The following is a 17,112-nucleotide window of genomic DNA, read 5'->3' as shown; positions in this document are numbered from 1 at the left end:
CACAGGCATCGATCACAAGGACGTTCCACACTCAAGAATGATGCAGGAGCGCAAAGTACAGACGAACTGGACAGATGTATGGAGATCAATGACTGGAAGCGATGATGGAGGGCTCGGCTGAGGATGACCTAGAGAGAGAGACCTCAGTGTGATCATGCATTGACTATACTCTAAGTTAGCCCCTAACTTAATTCCTTATGATTATTATTGGTTTATCTTGGGGTAAAATAAAATAGTGCCATGCTATTTTATGTACAGTATTTGTTTGCATTAAAGGACAACCTAGAGTGACCTTTACTATCAACGGCCTATTTCAGTCTTACCTGAAATTTACCTCCAGCCTCTACAAGCCAGTTGTGTGTGTGTGTGTGTGTGTGTGTGTGTGTGTGTGTGTGTGTGTGTGTGTGTGTGTGTGTGTGTGTGTGTGTGTGTGTGTGTGTGTGTGTGTGTGTAGTGATTGCACAGGGGAGATGTACAGCAGGAACCCTGTCTCAGGAGGATATTGACTGGTTGCTCAATGAGATAAACAATTAATCTGCAGTACATCACAGCCACTGTCAATGTTCCTTTTTCTCTGCAGAATCATATATTCTAAAGCTCGCTCTGCATAGTAGAATAATTATGCAGGGTGAGCTGAAACCGCTTTTGTTATTGAACACCTACTGTATTATTATTGGCAGCAACCGGTTGTTTAAGTGTTACCTCTCAGACAAAATCATTGCTAATTTAAGAAGTATCCAGTGGAGACTGGCCTTATAAGGAGCAATGATTTGAGACACTTGAACCCCAGCATCCATATTCTGGGGACAACATTAGCCAAAAAGAATAACTGAATTGGATCATTCTGGGTCTTTACTAGTGACAAAAATCAGACCTGTCTGAAGTCAGTGGCACATTGTAGTACTGCACTGTACTGTACTGTTCTTTGTAGTACTGTACTGTACTGTACTGTTCTTTGTAGTACTGTACTGTACTGTACTGCACGGGATCTAAGAATATTTGTAGCCTACTGTACGTGTGTTAGGCTGCCCAGACATACATACAATCATACATACCGGTAGATACAATCATACATACATACAGACATACAGACACACATTTCTGTGTGTAGGAGTGCTTAGCACCACTCAAAAACCTCACATTTCCATTTTATTTGTAATTTTGTCCCGTAAATGAAGCACTACTTCATCACACAAGTAATGAAAATAGCAGATCTGCGATGCGTTGTGAGCTTGCAGATCAACTGTTTTCACCATTTTAAAATGTTTTTAAAATAATGGACATAAGAGGTTTCCACTCCACAGTGACAATGTGAGAGTTTATGCAACACACTGACACCGCCAATGTGACACCTGCTTCATGAATATAGCCTGAACTGTAATCAGCAATCTGTGATATAATTGTGCAAACACCAGCTTAATGAGCTTGAGTAATGTTCCTGCAATCCCCGATGGTTTGGCATCATAGGTGAAAAAGAATGCCCAGTCAAATGAGTGTGAAAACCTGTTGATGGAACCCTGAAACTAAAGATTATCATCCTCACTTCCATTTTAACCATTTCACCTTTTAAACCTTTCTGTTGTTTATTTGAAGGTTTATCCATTACCCATGTTTTCACATCTACTTTTAGAATAAATATAGAGTACAATGTAAACGTATTTATCTGTCAACATTGAACAATTAAATAGAATTAGAATGTAGTAGAAAAAATATGCAGAATCATATTTGGATTTTGACGTGAATATTTGACTCTGCTTGACCTCTCTCCCCAATCCAAATATATCCCAGGGTTACTGAGAAGGACTTATGACGACTTATGAGTATGCCTTAATGTCTCCACCGGGCCGAAGACATGGGGAGAGAGTATGTTTTGCACTCCGTCCGTCTGTCCGTCCGTCTGTGTACAGCTAATCTCCGGCACTGTTGGCCCGGTCACTGCCAAACTGTGCACAGACTCCCTGCATGCCAATTCCAAACCTTCAAACATATTTTTGATTACTCCTTCAGATATTACCCCTTCTTAGTTAGATTCCTATATTATGAAATTGCCATAGCTCTTTCTTACAACCTTGAATCAAGTCATTACTGTAGTCATTACTGGTCTTTTATGAACTGGATTGGGTCCTGTGTGTGCGGAGAGGAAGGTCAAAGGTTGGGTGAATGTAAAGGAGTTGCCCTCCCTGATTCCCCTTCAATTGAGCAGTATACATGCTTGGTTTCTTATGCGGTTTGAATCCAGTGGTACACACAGGCCAGAGAACACAGCCCTACTTCTTTTCACCTGAAAGTGAGGAGTTTCACCAGAATGGCGGACTAGTGCAACTATAGTGCAGCGACAGAGTTCACCCTCCCCTCCCGGCCAAGCTGGATGCACCGTGGAGGGTTTGGCGGGCAGGAACTTTACTTGTGTGCTACCCTGACAAGTTTACTTTGGCTTCACCCCAAACCTCACCCTTTGGATATACTCAGCATACCTAGCCTGATTGTCAGACTCTGAGCCTGTCAGTGCGCTCAGTGGAGTGGGCGGGGTCTATGGGCTGGAAACCAGGCTACAGCATACCGGTATTCCCAAATAGGTCTATCCATGCAGGCACAGCATTTTCAGGAATATTCAGGGTGGGCCGGTTGGTCCGTGAGCCGGACATGTCTTGTTGAGTGGTGAAACCACTCCTATAGACAGCTATGTGTGTCCCTGGGTCTCTGGGTCTGTCCCTGCCTGGCTGGGTCTGTCCGAGCACGAAAATAGGTTTTGGTTGGTTTTCACAACCAAGTGTCACTGTTGCGCAGCCACACACACACACACACACACACACACACACACACACACACACACACACACATATATTAACTGTATATACGATGATTTTACAGAACAGAAGTACAGACATTTTTATTAGTTTTTCTAATAAACCAGAACCGGGCCGGCCCCCTGGGCGCGTTCCTGGGGGTCTGGATGTTCCGGGGACTCCCCAGAATTGCTCAGAATTGTATTGAAAGGATAGCCCCTTGAGATGCAGCATCTCATTTTAGAGGGGGTTCCATACACAGGGACATACATACAGTACAGTGCAGTTACACAAACAGACAATACAGACATGTACAGATACAGTTAGCTTTCTCATCCTCTCCCACCCACTCCCCCATCCCCCCAACTCTCTCTAGACAAGCAAATTGAGAGTACAGTACAGTGACTTGAACAGGGGTCAGAAATAAACAGCAGTACGGGCAGTGTTAGTAGCATGAACAAGTTGTTTGAGGTGTGAATAGGTGTGAGGTGGGAAGTCTTGGAGTGGGGACCCCCACGGCACACTGTAACTCTGTCATTTGGGTGTATTTGTGTATGTGATGTGTTTATATATTAGTATTTTATAATATAATATTTGAGTAGTTATAGTATTTAGTGTGTATGGGGCCGGGCCTGCATAGTTCTTCTGTGGGACATAGAGACACAGGCAAAAATCACTACTTGCACATCAGGCGCTTAAGCGTGGATTAAATGATTGACTGGGCAAATTAGCATCGGGGGGGGGGGGGGGGTCAATGCATTTCCGGCCGATAGCATGAGAACGGTTTTGCCGACGTGCTAATAGGGGACCATTTAAAACAAAGACGGCTTGCATGCTGTGGTTTGCTACTAACTAAAATGCACAAGGGCTGCCAAAGTAGACTAGTATCTTTTCTTGTTTTTTTCGCCCCCTCTCTTCGAAGTTAGACTGGGCAAGCTCTAAACTGACTGGGCCACGCAGGCCGTGGCCCAGTCAGTTTAGAGCTTGGACCCTACGCCGATGTTGCACATTGTTCTCTGCATCCTGGAAAATATACAATAACAAAACGTATATAAAACCTTTCATACACCTTAAAGGTATATTCAGTGATTTCACTTATCACCATATAAGGAGTTCCTCCCTGTCACCAGTGAACCATTGGGGTCAAAACAACTTAGGTTTAGTTTGGTGTGCATGCTGTTGGCCTGGTGGACGGGCCTGGCCTGGTTTCTGAACTGCCCACAGTCCTCCTAGATGAGAGAAATGATCAATAGTGAGGACCAATTATATGAAGAAAAGTGGTGAAGTGGTCCTTTAAAAATAAATGAAAACAGTAAGTGAAAAACCACAGCTCACCTCACGTATTAGGACAATATCACTCAACAGACAAAAGGTCTGGGTGTTTTCGATTAATCTATTCTGGTTTCCGTTTTGTAGGTGCGATAAAATACACTATAATCTTCTCCTTAAATCTTTAATAAGACAAGTCAAGTCCCGATTTATGTCCCAGTAGCTACCCTCGATCAGTCCCGTTAGGGAAAAACCAGGGCCACACAATCCGCTGCTGCAGAACTACTCTGCCGGTGCTGGGAGGTAGAACCATCCAGCACGTAGAGGGACTATAGGCTCTGTGGGTTGACTCCCGGTCGGGCAACTCCTACGCCTCACCAGGTTCACTCCTGCTCTCACCAGGTGCAGCCAGGACCTGTGCTTTGCACCAGATTCCCAGCACCAGACACTTCATTCGGGAGTGGTGAATTCTGCAGGCCCCACCTGCAGGGAAACATTGGTGCCATAGGCTCCGCTTGCGACTTGAATGGCCCTCCTAAAGGCCTCACGTGGGTTTTTTGGGCTTCCTCCTCACGGAGGGCTGGGGCACTAACCCATACTGCTCACTCGGGTGCTGTCTACATTCCGGCTGTCACCAAAAAAAGGTGACAACACCTATATCATGGCGGATGATTGATAAGTAAACGGTGACATCACTGTAGTCAGAAGAGTTTGTTTGTGAAAAATTGACAATCTAGCACACAGCCATCTCTCATCTCGTCTATTTTCATGTTGCCATATTTGTAACCGTTTTGAAAGCAATATGCCACACAAGCTCATTTCTCTGGATGGAGTTCTTATTCACTGATTCTCTGCTTGAGCTGTCTGGAAGTTTTACAACCAATCATATACCGGTAGGCCTATACCACAATATGTGGAAGCACAAGTAAATAACACTATGGATATTGAACTTCTTTCCTGTGGGGATGAATGAATGAAAAAATCTTGAAAGTATTGCTATACTGTGCACACATGCATGAATAATTACCCAATAGGAAAGGGACTGTATTTGTGTGGCCGTAGGAGACTGAAAGTCTGCATGCACCAAAGAATCTTTCCCATGTCTGAATGAGAATAAGGGAGGGTCTTTGATTAATACTGCCAATAATGAATAATGCCAATTCTGGGTCAGAGAGGTTAAAATATGCCAATGCTTTTTGAAAGTGGATTTGATTGAGGAGAATAGAAAAGAAAACTGATAATTTCTCCTCCTTTTTGTCAATATACCCTTTTTGACGAATACCTTCTTCGTGCAAATATGACTTTCATGGGCGGCAGTGGCTCAGAGTCAGGGGTAGAGTAGCCTGTACAACAGTGGCTCAGAGTCAGGGGTAGAGTAGCCGGTACAACAGTGGCTCAGAGTCAGGGGTAGAGTAGCCGGTACAACAGTGGCTCAGAGTCAGGGGTAGAGTAGCCGGTAGAACAGTGGCTCAGAGTCAGGGGTAGAGTAGGTGGTAGAACAGTGGCTCAGAGTCAGGGGTAGAGTAGGTGGTAGAACAGTGGCTCAGAGTCAGGGGTAGAGTAGCCGGTAGAACAGTGGCTCAGAGTCAGGGGTAGAGTAGGTGGTAGAACAGTGGCTCAGAGTCAGGGGTAGAGTAGGTGGTAGAACAGTGGCTCAGAGTCAGGGGTAGAGTAGGTGGTAGAACAGTGGCTCAGAGTCAGGGGTAGAGTAGCCGGTACAACAGTGGCTCAGAGTCAGGGGTAGAGTAGGTGGTAGAACAGTGGCTCAGAGTCAGGGGTAGAGTAGGTGGTAGAACAGTGGCTCAGAGTCAGGGGTAGAGTAGGTGGTAGAACAGTGGCTCAGAGTCAGGGGTAGAGTAGGTGGTAGAACAGTGGCTCAGAGTCAGGGGTAGAGTAGGTGGTAGAACAGTGGCTCAGAGTCAGGGGTAGAGTAGCCGGTAGAACAGTGGCTCAGAGTCAGGGGTAGAGTAGGTGGTAGAACAGTGGCTCAGAGTCAGGGGTAGAGTAGGTGGTAGAACAGTGGCTCAGAGTCTGGGGTAGAGTAGCCGGATGGGAACTGCGAGGTTCCCAATTCGATCCCGGGCTCCCCCAGACTTAACAACTAAACAACAAACAGGTACTTAGGAATACTGCTGCTAACAGGCTAAACCATTCACAAAGGCCCTGGCATTTCTCCCCTGCTGTTGTCTCTGACTACTAGCCTCAAGTCAAACTCAACCCTCCTCACTTGCAACATGCCTGCTCTTAAACAGGTGGGACAATCCATGAATAGTGAAGATGAATTAATAGGGCTACCCTATTAATCTAAGGGTGGCAGCGGGGGCAGTGTCTTGAGTGTACAGGGTTTGATGAGGGCCCAGGTATAATAATAATGTTCGGGCCTGTTGAGAACTCTAGTTTTCGCCGGCTGCCGGCTGCCCGTCTAGAGTTTAAATGGACAGGTAGCAGTCATCGAAGAGGAAGGATTGATGGGGAAGGATCAACATATGGAATGTCAAAACAGGCCAGCTCCATATGGAGATCTAAGGGTTTGAGGTCAGATGTAGAGTTGCTGGCAAAAAAATTATGACATCAGGGATCTCCATATGTGGGCTTAATATGGATGACATCACGTGATGTCACAAGGCATGACCATATAGAGACACACAGGGACTACAAATTTCACGCCCCCAAATGAGACTGCGGCCCCACTTCTGGTCCGTTTTCAACGGTGTACTGCAGCTGCCAATGCAATCCCTATGAGAGGCATCATAAAATACCCTCATTTCGCTGGTCCTTTACTGAGGCTGTAGCGATTTTTTTTGTGTTCTAATGAAGTGTCCCATATGTATGTCCTTTTGAATGTCACATACCTGCCATCTCAATATACAACCCACAATGTACTATAATATACAGTTTGTGAAAAGTGCTAGCATTGTAAATCTCAAGTCAAAGTGGTCGCACGGTATATAGGTCACGGTTGCATCCCTTGAGGTTTTCAATACGCACATATATTTGTTGTATTTCGTTTTATATGCTATGTATTTGTTGAAAATGATCTAAACAGCATCTTGCAAGACTATTATTAATACTTAGTGAAATTTGTAGTCCCTGTGTGTCTCTATATGGGTGCGTGACCAACCAAACAACTGATTTCATAGTAAATGCGACCTGCAGTCAAAATAAACTCTTAAAACCATTCCAGTCCTTGTGTGATACATACATGTCCTTGACTCTGCATGTATGTGTAGGGCAACTTTTCTTGGCTACATTCCAAACTAAACTTCAAGGTTGGATCATCATAACCATTTACATTAAGTAATATTTCCAAGGTGCCCTTGAAAATACAGAGGATGTCACGAAATCTAAACCATTTAATACGATTCGTGGATATACTTAGGTTAGCATAGTTTGGTGCACAATCTGTAAAGCGCCTTGGATAAAGGCGCTACTGTATATAAATGCACCATTTACCATTTACCATGTGCCAGAACTTAGAAGTCTGTAAATAAAAATCATTGTCAAAACTGAAATAATTATAGTTGGGGAATATTATCAAAATAATGTCCAATCTGAGAATACATTTCTTACCAATACATTTCTTCACCAATGTGTTTGTAAAGGTGTCTAGTAACAAACACATCTCACAAAAATAGACATATAGGGGAATCTGTGACAGCTGCTGAAAGTTGGGGTACCACTAACAACCTATATGCAGGCAAAATTGACTGTTTCATTCTGCTTTAAGTGGGTCTTCATGCAGTCATCACCATCAAGTGGCTATGGTCGTTTATAGCCCAAGGAGTGTTTTTCATGCAAAACAAATGCTTGCAATGGATTCAGAAGCATGAAAACACCCTGATTTGACCCATATGCTATTAAAGCATGACATATTGTCAATTTTGCCTGCATATAGGTTGTTAATGGTAGCCCAACTTTCAGCAGCTGTCACAGATCCTTCATATAGGTTGTTAATGGTACCCCAACTTTCAGCAGCTGTCGCAGATCCTTCAAGGGAAACTGAACTGAGATGTGTGTGTTTGAGATGTGTTATAGACACCTTTACAAATACATTTATGAAGAAATGTATTGGTAAGAAATGTATCCCTGGCCTGGGCCGTGGCTCAGCGGTCCAGGCACCTTGGCTGGTAACCCAGTCTGGCAGTGTGCCGCGGGTTTGACTCCCGACGGCCTTTACTGCATGCCTTCCCCCCATCTCTCTCCCCCATTTCCTGCCAGCCTACTGTCTGTCCCTCCATACAAATATAAAATAAAGGCGAAAGCCACACAAAAAACATTAAAAAAAAACGTATTCCCAGAATGTATTAATATCCCCTGACTATCAGAATCAAAAGAGGCAGAGATTTTATTTATGAAAACTGTTTGATAGAATTGGTAACTTGTGATGGGTTTAATGAAAACATTTACTAATTCAGATAATGGTGATGACGAGAGTGGGTTGATTTTTGACAATGATGTATAAAATAAATAAATAAAACAGGTCAAATTGGATTTTGGCAACACGGAAAATTGAATTTAATTTGAATTGAAAAGTGAAATCATTATTTTTTACTAGTTACGTCTAAATTAGTGACCTATTAGGTCTATATGATTCCACTCCATGGGATTGTTTTGCAATTTCAACTGCCATTGAGTCATGCAGGTGAACAATGTGGTTAATGTTCTCGGTTACTGGATCAGATGAATCTTGAAAATTAAAACATCACCTGCTGGAGGTCATCAATGTTGGTGTAACACTGATACTAGATGCACAGAAATAAAATAAAGGGATTATATATATGTATAATGAGAGTCTCTGAACCTTAGTGTTTTTTTCCCTACATGATAATTGTCCTATTAAATCTAATGGCTTTTTAACGTTTCCAATTATTTTTGCAAAAGCAGCAATTGATAGGCATGATATTGCACAATTTTATAGGCTATAAAGTTTGTTCATATTTTTCTACTTTTTTGGTGCAAAACAGGCTACAATTTAAATTCTCAGGCTGATTCTATGCATGCTGGGTCTGCCTTCTAATTTCGTCTCCTTGGCCACTTTTCCAATATTGTAGGCTACACTAAGACTAAAATAGTTCCACACGTGTTGGGAAGGGAGGGGAAAAAAACTATATAGCCTATAGGCTAATACACAGGCTTAACCATATCATTGTGATTTTGGCCACCTTTTATACCCAATGGATTGTTGCCATTTTGGTATGTTGTGTAATATGGCATTATACAGTACCTTCATATCATCATATGGAATGTGTGTCAATTTGATTTAATGGTTTTGGTTTTGGTTTAAAACCATGAAATTAAAATGGTTAAATCTATGTCCACTCAAACAATGAATATGCTATCATGGATTTCAGTGCCCAATACCGTTGGCTGACGTAGGCTACTATACTGCAAGCTAAATTGTTTCAAATCACTCCGTTTCCCCCGTTGTGCCGACGATGCCATGCGGATGTGCATGTGCGCGAGCGCGTGTCAAGCGAAGCCAAGTCAATTGGCTATTATGTAATGCGTTTTCATTACATCCCTTCTTGTCCGCTTAAGGTATCAGGTCGCTTTAAGAGGAATCTCAGACTGTATCGTTTGAATTTGATCTCGCAGGACACCTCCTACGTTCTCCTTGCAAAAACTCTGTTATGTGATGTCTGCACTGGATCATCACAGCATTGTTCGAAGTTCAAAGAGAGAGGAGAAGATTGATTCTGGTAAGTAAAAATTAAATTACTATAGTGTGACAAGTAACTAACTAAAAGACATTTTTAAATAACTCGGGTATTTTCAGTGTGTGCAGACTGCCCACCTGCCACTGCCAGGGTGTTTTCTGTAGCCCCAGGTTTATTCATTTACAGTATTTGCATCACATTGTACCGTTCAGACATGCAGCATATGCACGCAATTGTGCTCTTTCTTTATGAAACAGACGGCAAAGATAACCTGCTAGAAATGTTAAGTGATATTGTCGGGTGGGCTGTAGCCTATAGTATAGGAGCGCTCGCTTATAAGACCAAAAGAGCGTCTATTGGGTGCGAACCCACCTGTCAAGAAACTAGTCGGGCATAATTTAAGTCAGGCTCGTTGTATGCAGAGAACAGCCCACTGATCATCACCCGGCACTGGCAGTTTGTCGAAGGATAACACTTTCCCACTTTATACAGTCTCAGGTAGGCTGCGTGAATCTCTTTTTCCTTAACCCCCTGCAGTGCATGAGCGAATGTGACGACTCTGTAGGATTGTTTCGTCAATAATTTAGCTTATTTCCAATACCCATCTGATTTTAAATGAAAACTAGCCTGCTCGCTTTTCCCCTCGGTGACTTTACAGTTGTTCTTGTCCTCTCAACTATAAGCTATACAGACCTATTTGATGCACAGCCTATATTTCGGACAAATGCATATACTTATCCCTAATGACGGATTGAATTTGATCACGTCCATAACTTAATAGCTTACATTTTTTTAGCAGATGGCCAGAGAGGAGATTCTGCATGTGGTCATGTTGTATTTACCTCAAGTTCCCAAGCTCAGCCGTAAATAATCATTAAGACTGCAGAATGATTGGCCAAAGTCTATGAAATCTTAAATTCACATCCTGAATGGTTCTGTTGTTGAGAAGTCTAGAGTACATATCATATAAACATCAATAATGTAAAAAAAAAAAAAAAAAAAAAAGCAATCTACAAGCTCACAGCAGTTAGATGTGAAGTTTTGGATAGGCAAGATAGGCAGCCACCTTCGTAAGATGAAGTGTAAAATAGGGCATAAATTAATTTGTAATGCTTACATGCAATACATTAGATTATAAGCATACATGAGCAATGAGCATAATGTGACAGTTGATGTCATGATGGTACATTTATGATGAGAAGCCTCAATTCAATATGATGAATGCTTTCAATCATACACAATGTCAGTGAACATTGTCTTTTAAAGACAAACCTAATATAGTGTGTGAAGCCAGTGTAACACAGAAGCATGTGTGGGTGAGAAGTGAACGCTCATTGCTCACAAACTCGACTCATGCATGCACCATCTTGGTTACTGTTCATGGTGTTATAGTGTAATGAAATGCCAATTATTTTTCCCAGCACATGCAGTACACCTACATAATAGGTGTTAATTGAACTCAACCCAGCACATGCAGTACAACGCTACATAATAGGTGTCAATTGAACTCAATGTGAAATAGATCCCTAAAGGTCCATATAATTATGGGTACATTTTTGTGTGACCCGTAAATGTCCATTTGGCTAAATCTTTAATTGTGTCCTCTAAAGTTCTATTTGGATTCGGTTTACATTCTCAGACTCTAAATAAACATGGAGGTGCTTACTTTCACTTACTGTCTGAAGTGAAAATCATGAATATGCCACAGGAAAATCATTTTCACAGAGAAAGAAACCGTTAAATTCCCACTGTCGCATGACAGAAAACAATGAGGAAGACTAATTGGGAAGCATAGCAGTCATTAACACAGTTATTGTGATGGAAATGATCTCAGCTTTGTAATGATAATGTCTTCATCTGGGTTGGCTTCTTGATGAATTCCATAAACGCACAATTTGCTCTTATAGCTAGCATTTATGAGAGTCTCTCTCATTTTCTGTCAGACTCATCATATTTGCATATACTAGCACAATTATTGTATTCATCATTCTGGGGTTTGTAATGTTAAATCTGTCTCCTGTGTTTACACAGCTGTAAATGTATACTAAAGACTTTCAAGGCCAAACAGATAATAATAGAATGCTAGTCACAAGCTTTGTAAACTTGAAACTTGGCAAGTAAACAGTTGTCAAACCTTCATATAATGTATGTCTCATTTAAAAGAATCACATTACAATTTATCAAATGACTTTATATATTAAAAGGTTATAAGTTGACTGTTTCTTTCCCCACTCACTACAGTTGTCAGGGATTTTCTTTTAATGCTCTCCCTTTCTTTTCTGCTTTCAGGCAGCAAATGAAGACTGCAGTAAAAATGGCAAAAGTAAATGATGATGGACACCTGTGAGAAAATCCATTATTATTAGCCTTTAAATAATTACATTAGGTGTGAAACATTAACAAAACAATTAGTAATTAATCTGACCATGGATTTGCACCAAAACACCAACCACAGCCAGACCTCATGGAGAGAGATGCCATGGTATTTAACAGAGGAGTGTCCACCCTCAGTTATTGGCACTACTTTCCTGATCATCGCTTACAGCGTGGTAATAGCAGTGGGTCTCGTCGGTAACTCCTGCCTTGTGATCGTCATTACACGGCAGAAGGAGCTGCACAACGTCACCAACATCTTCATTGCCAACCTGGCCTGCTCTGATATCCTCATGTGCATTTTGTGCCTGCCCGTCACCATTATCTATACATTGATGGACCACTGGATTCTGGGGGAGGCCCTGTGTAAGCTCACCCCTTTTGTCCAGTGTATATCCGTTAGCGTTTCAATTTCTTCCCTTGTCCTTATCGCCATGGAACGCTACCAACTTATCATCCACCCAACTGGATGGAAACCTGTGGTGGCCCAATCCTATGTGGCCGTAGTCATTACCTGGATGGTGGCCTGCTTCATTTCATCACCTTTTTTGAGATTCACTGTTCTCAAATCGCCTTTCCAAAACCTGAGCATCCCCTTTCCAGTCAACGACCACCTTGTTTGTATGGAACAATGGCCCTCGATTAACAACCGGCTGGTCTACACCACTTTCCTGCTGGTCTTTCAATACGTCCTACCTCTTGTTCTCATTATGTTCTTCTACTCACACATCTTCCTACGCCTCAGGAGGAGGAAGAATATGGTTGACCGTGCCAGGGACTCCAACCAAAAAAAGTCCAAGGAATCTAAGAGGATAACCGCCATGTTAGTCTCCATTGTGGTGGTGTTTGCCATCTTCTGGCTCCCCCTCACTGTCTTCAACACAGTGTTCGACTGGCACTACGAGGCCATCCCGTCCTGCCAGCATGACATCATCTTCTCAGCCTGCCACCTCTTGGCTATGGCCTCCACGTGCGTGAACCCCATAATCTACGGCTTCCTCAACAGCAACTTCCAGAAGCAACTCAAGTTGACCCTGCTGCGATGCCGCTGCTGGGGGTCGACAGAGAGGTACGAGAGCTTTCCCCTCTCTGTTGTCAGCACAGAGGTCACCAAGGGTTCCATTTTGAGCAAAGAATCCATTAGCATGAACAACTAACCTTTAAATGTGAGACAAAAAAAGGATTGGGCCTTTAATCCTCCATGGTTGTGGTCATCCATTGAGGCTTCTATCCCTGCTTTGTTTTGTGCCAAACGAGGCTGATATTGCTGGAGTTATAAATCTGGTTAGACTGTCCAGTTGGAGCAGAATGTAAACACTTAACTGCCATGGCACAGCACCCTCCATTCAGTTTGACTTCATCTGTAGGAGGAGGAAGTAGATAACCAAATGATGGTGCAAAGGTTGTACGTGTGTAAGTATTGTAAGACTATTGAAGACACAAGCAGTCTTTCAATTACAATCTATTGTGCATTTCCCAGTGTTGTAACGTAACTGCCAACACAACAATTTTCTAATCTGAAGATGCTGCACTGTATATCTGCAATGTTACTTTTCGTGTGTATTTTGGAGATTAGACTGAATACTAACCATTATAATGTGCTTTTTACATAAGCTGACAAGCAATGGAACCACATGGATTGTATTGACAAGTAGAAGTGGAGAGTGGAAATGTACTGTACCTTAAGGGAGCTGTAGAATTCACTGTGCTGTGTTAATCGTATTGATTAAAACTAACATAAGAAATTAAGGGATTGTTAACCAAAATGGGTTAATGATTATCCAGAGACACTAGCTTATTACACAACTGATGGAGAGTACATACAATGGCTCCTTAAAAGTTGCCCTAGGCGGTTTCTTTTAATGTTTTCAAATGATTTACTTGCATCACGTTAATGCAGTTTTTAACAACTAAAATACGTGACCTATTTCAGAAAACTTTCAAATTGAATGAGTTTGAGAACTACATACATTTTATGCTGTCCACCAAGGTCTATGTCCAATATTATATTGCTGTATGAGGGAAGGTTTTTTAAATAAAATATGTCACAAAACAACCATAAATCCAGTGCCATAAAATATAAGAGGCAGAAAGGACTATGTCAATGCAGCGTTGCTCCACTCACTGTATATATCCATGATATGTTGATATATGTATGCACTGTAATAGATCTGACACAGTTATACTTCATGTTGTGATTGGCAATAAACAGCACTGTAGCACTGCTGGTATCTCTGCTATAAAACGTGTAGTTGGAAAGTAAACTTCTCGTTGTTATATTGAATTGAATTAAACCATGTAAAGTGTATGTAACCATTCAGTGTCTGTTGTAAAACACATTTGTATTGATACACAATCCTGATCTTTGAAGGTCCTTACTTTGTGTGTCCTTCACACAGGAAAGCAGTATACTGTATTTATTCATAACGGTACATGGAAAACATGCCAAGATGAATCATGCTATGGCTACACCAATATGTCAAACTTCCTGTCTCATCTGAGTATACCCTATATTTCAAAATGGAAGTAGTCATAAGTCCTCCGTAGCCAACCAATCTGGTTGTTGACAAAAATAAGATATAAAATATTTTAGCTCACGGAAATTCACGTATAGTACGCGATTACAGTATGAGAAATGTCCTCTCAGATGTTTGTCGCAAATATATCCAGAGCAGAATCACTATAATTGCCACATGCTGTAATAAACATTATTGGAAGTATGTGGAAATCACCCATCAAAAGAAAAATAATGCATTTTTGTGCAGGCTTTCATCTGTACTACATTGTTCATAGGAAATGAACTATGGCATCTCACCTTCTCTTCCTCTCTGCATAGTCATTCCCCTGAGCCTGAGGCGAAAGCTTTTGATATGTTTAAACATGAGCTCTTCTAGTCTGCCTGAACAATTGCTCGACTGACTCTAGTGGTCTCTGGTGTACAGTGGGGCAAATTTCAAAGTGATATGTGGGTGACATCCAAGTGTGAAAAAAATAAATGTTAATTTAAGTGTCAAATATTTCTAAAATATTAACAAACAGGCGAGAGAAGTCGGACAGGTGGCAGGATAAACAACTGAAATTTAAAGTGATGAGCCCAAAAATGTGAAATGGAACACTATCAAATTTGATGAATAGATTGATAAAATTGTGGGGTGCTCTTCTGATTGGATGAAATTGACATCTTAATCTTAAAATGTGATTACTAATATACTAAAATATAGCTTTTTTTTACAAACATACTCTCTATTCTCTATTCTTGGTGTGCCTGGTCCTTTTGGTTTTAAACTTCGAGAGGAAATGTGGACATTGGAAACTAGTCAGGCATGCAGAGGAAAATGCATGTTATAAAAAAAATTAACGTTATTTGCATTGTGATCCAGCCTGCTAATAAGGGTGATATGAATTAACAAAACAATAGTTGTCCTATTTCATTGTCCATTAAGCTTGATGTTAAACCCATGAATGAATGTGTTCTCATCTTCCACGCAAACCCACATAGTTTGTCTGTGTATTTAGCTTCAACAAAATAATACAGCCCATAAAGTATGTCTCATATGTATGGAGCCCCTAAGCCTTAGGGGCCCGGTAACGCAGAACCTTCTATATAACCTGGAACTTTCTAGAATGGTTCAGAACCCATAAAGTTATGTGGTGTTCTTTTGTGTACATCTCCATTAACCAGGAAATCTGTGAAGAGGGAGTTATATGTCATTAAGGAAATTCAATAAAAACTCATCACGCACTGTGACCTTATGTAGATTGGCTATTTTAATTGAAATCAAGTTGTAGTGTATGGAACCCAGATCCCAGGAAATGTTTCGGTTCGTGCAGTCAAAAAGAGCCAATCGATACTGCATTAGGGATTATGGCCTGGTCCTATAGATATTTCATCTCTCTCTGTATTGTATTGTTTGTTGATAAAGATATACACATAATTCTCATAAATTAAAAATGTCTCATCTAGAATTAGAATTTTTGTCACATACTGTAAGTACAGTCAACAGGAAAAGCTATTGAACCTGATGCAGAACACTAACAGAATGCTTAGTCAAGAACTAGGCCCCTATTACTACATGAACAAGTTGGTCCAAAAGGTAGGAACAATATAACCAGGTGACATCACCTCATAACACAGTCAAAGTGAATTTTATGGATGTTGTGATAGGATATGGATATATATATTTTATTGGCTTAGAGTTGTTAGTGCTTCTAAGAAATTAAACTCATTTGAGGGCAAAGGTAAATGCTAGATGCACCAAGATCACAGGGATAGTGAGAGTTATGTTGTAGGGTGGAGAATAACTTTGACGAAGCTGTTGTTTGTGGTTATATAGACGGTATGCATGTATCACGAACCGAGCACCTCTCAATATATGAATAATAATAACAATTGTCATTTAGAGCTGCATGAAACATGTACAGTATATTAAAAATGTTAACAAAATTCCACTGGTAGGCTAAATGACCCCAAGTCCCAATGGCCCTTTGCTACTTCATGCAAGTGAACTAATCTTTTCTGTCTTGACAGATGAAAAGGTCACAGGGAGTTACTATGCTGCTTCTAGAATTCCAATTATTGTATTAGAAATGCAAACATCTATAGAGATTGAACATGCAAGTAACTCACCTTGGGGTTAAACACGTTTATCGGCTCAATCAATATTGGCTAGCTCCCACATCTTTTGCCCTAATTGACTGTGGAATCAACCACATCCCTGATATGATTCATTTTTTTTCTAGCTGAGAGTATTTTGTGTAATCAACTGATCTACTTTGACTTAATTGTCTCCACTAGGCCGAAGGCATGGGGAGAGACTATGTTTTGCACTCTGTCCGTGTGTGTGTGTGTCCGTCCTTCCGTCCGTTACCAGCTAATCTCCGCCACCTTTGGCCAAATTTTGCACACACACTCCCTGGATGCCGAACCTCTGCCCCTCAACGGCCTGTTATAGCGCCACCATGAGGCCGGATTAGGCAAAGCACATTTCTGTAGATTACTCGTACACATTTTATCCATACATCACACA

The 17,112-nt window shown here is 41.4% G+C and overlaps 1 protein-coding gene across 1 annotated transcript; it reads left to right on the top strand.

The window, feature by feature from the left end:
- Positions 1-12,106: 12,106 nt before the first annotated feature.
- Positions 12,107-14,301, top strand: npy8br (neuropeptide Y receptor Y8b). The gene has a single exon (XM_083783245.1). The coding sequence runs from the start codon at positions 12,139-12,141 to the stop codon at positions 13,240-13,242; it is 1,104 nt and encodes a 367-aa protein (XP_083639371.1). The 5' UTR covers positions 12,107-12,138; the 3' UTR covers positions 13,243-14,301.
- Positions 14,302-17,112: the final 2,811 nt, after the last annotated feature.

The sequence above is a fragment of the Protomyctophum parallelum genome, assembly GCF_964188405.1.
Source record: "Protomyctophum parallelum genome assembly, chromosome: 15".
Lineage (NCBI taxonomy): Eukaryota > Metazoa > Chordata > Actinopteri > Myctophiformes > Myctophidae > Protomyctophum > Protomyctophum parallelum.
This window is presented reverse-complemented; position numbering and strand designations above follow the sequence as displayed.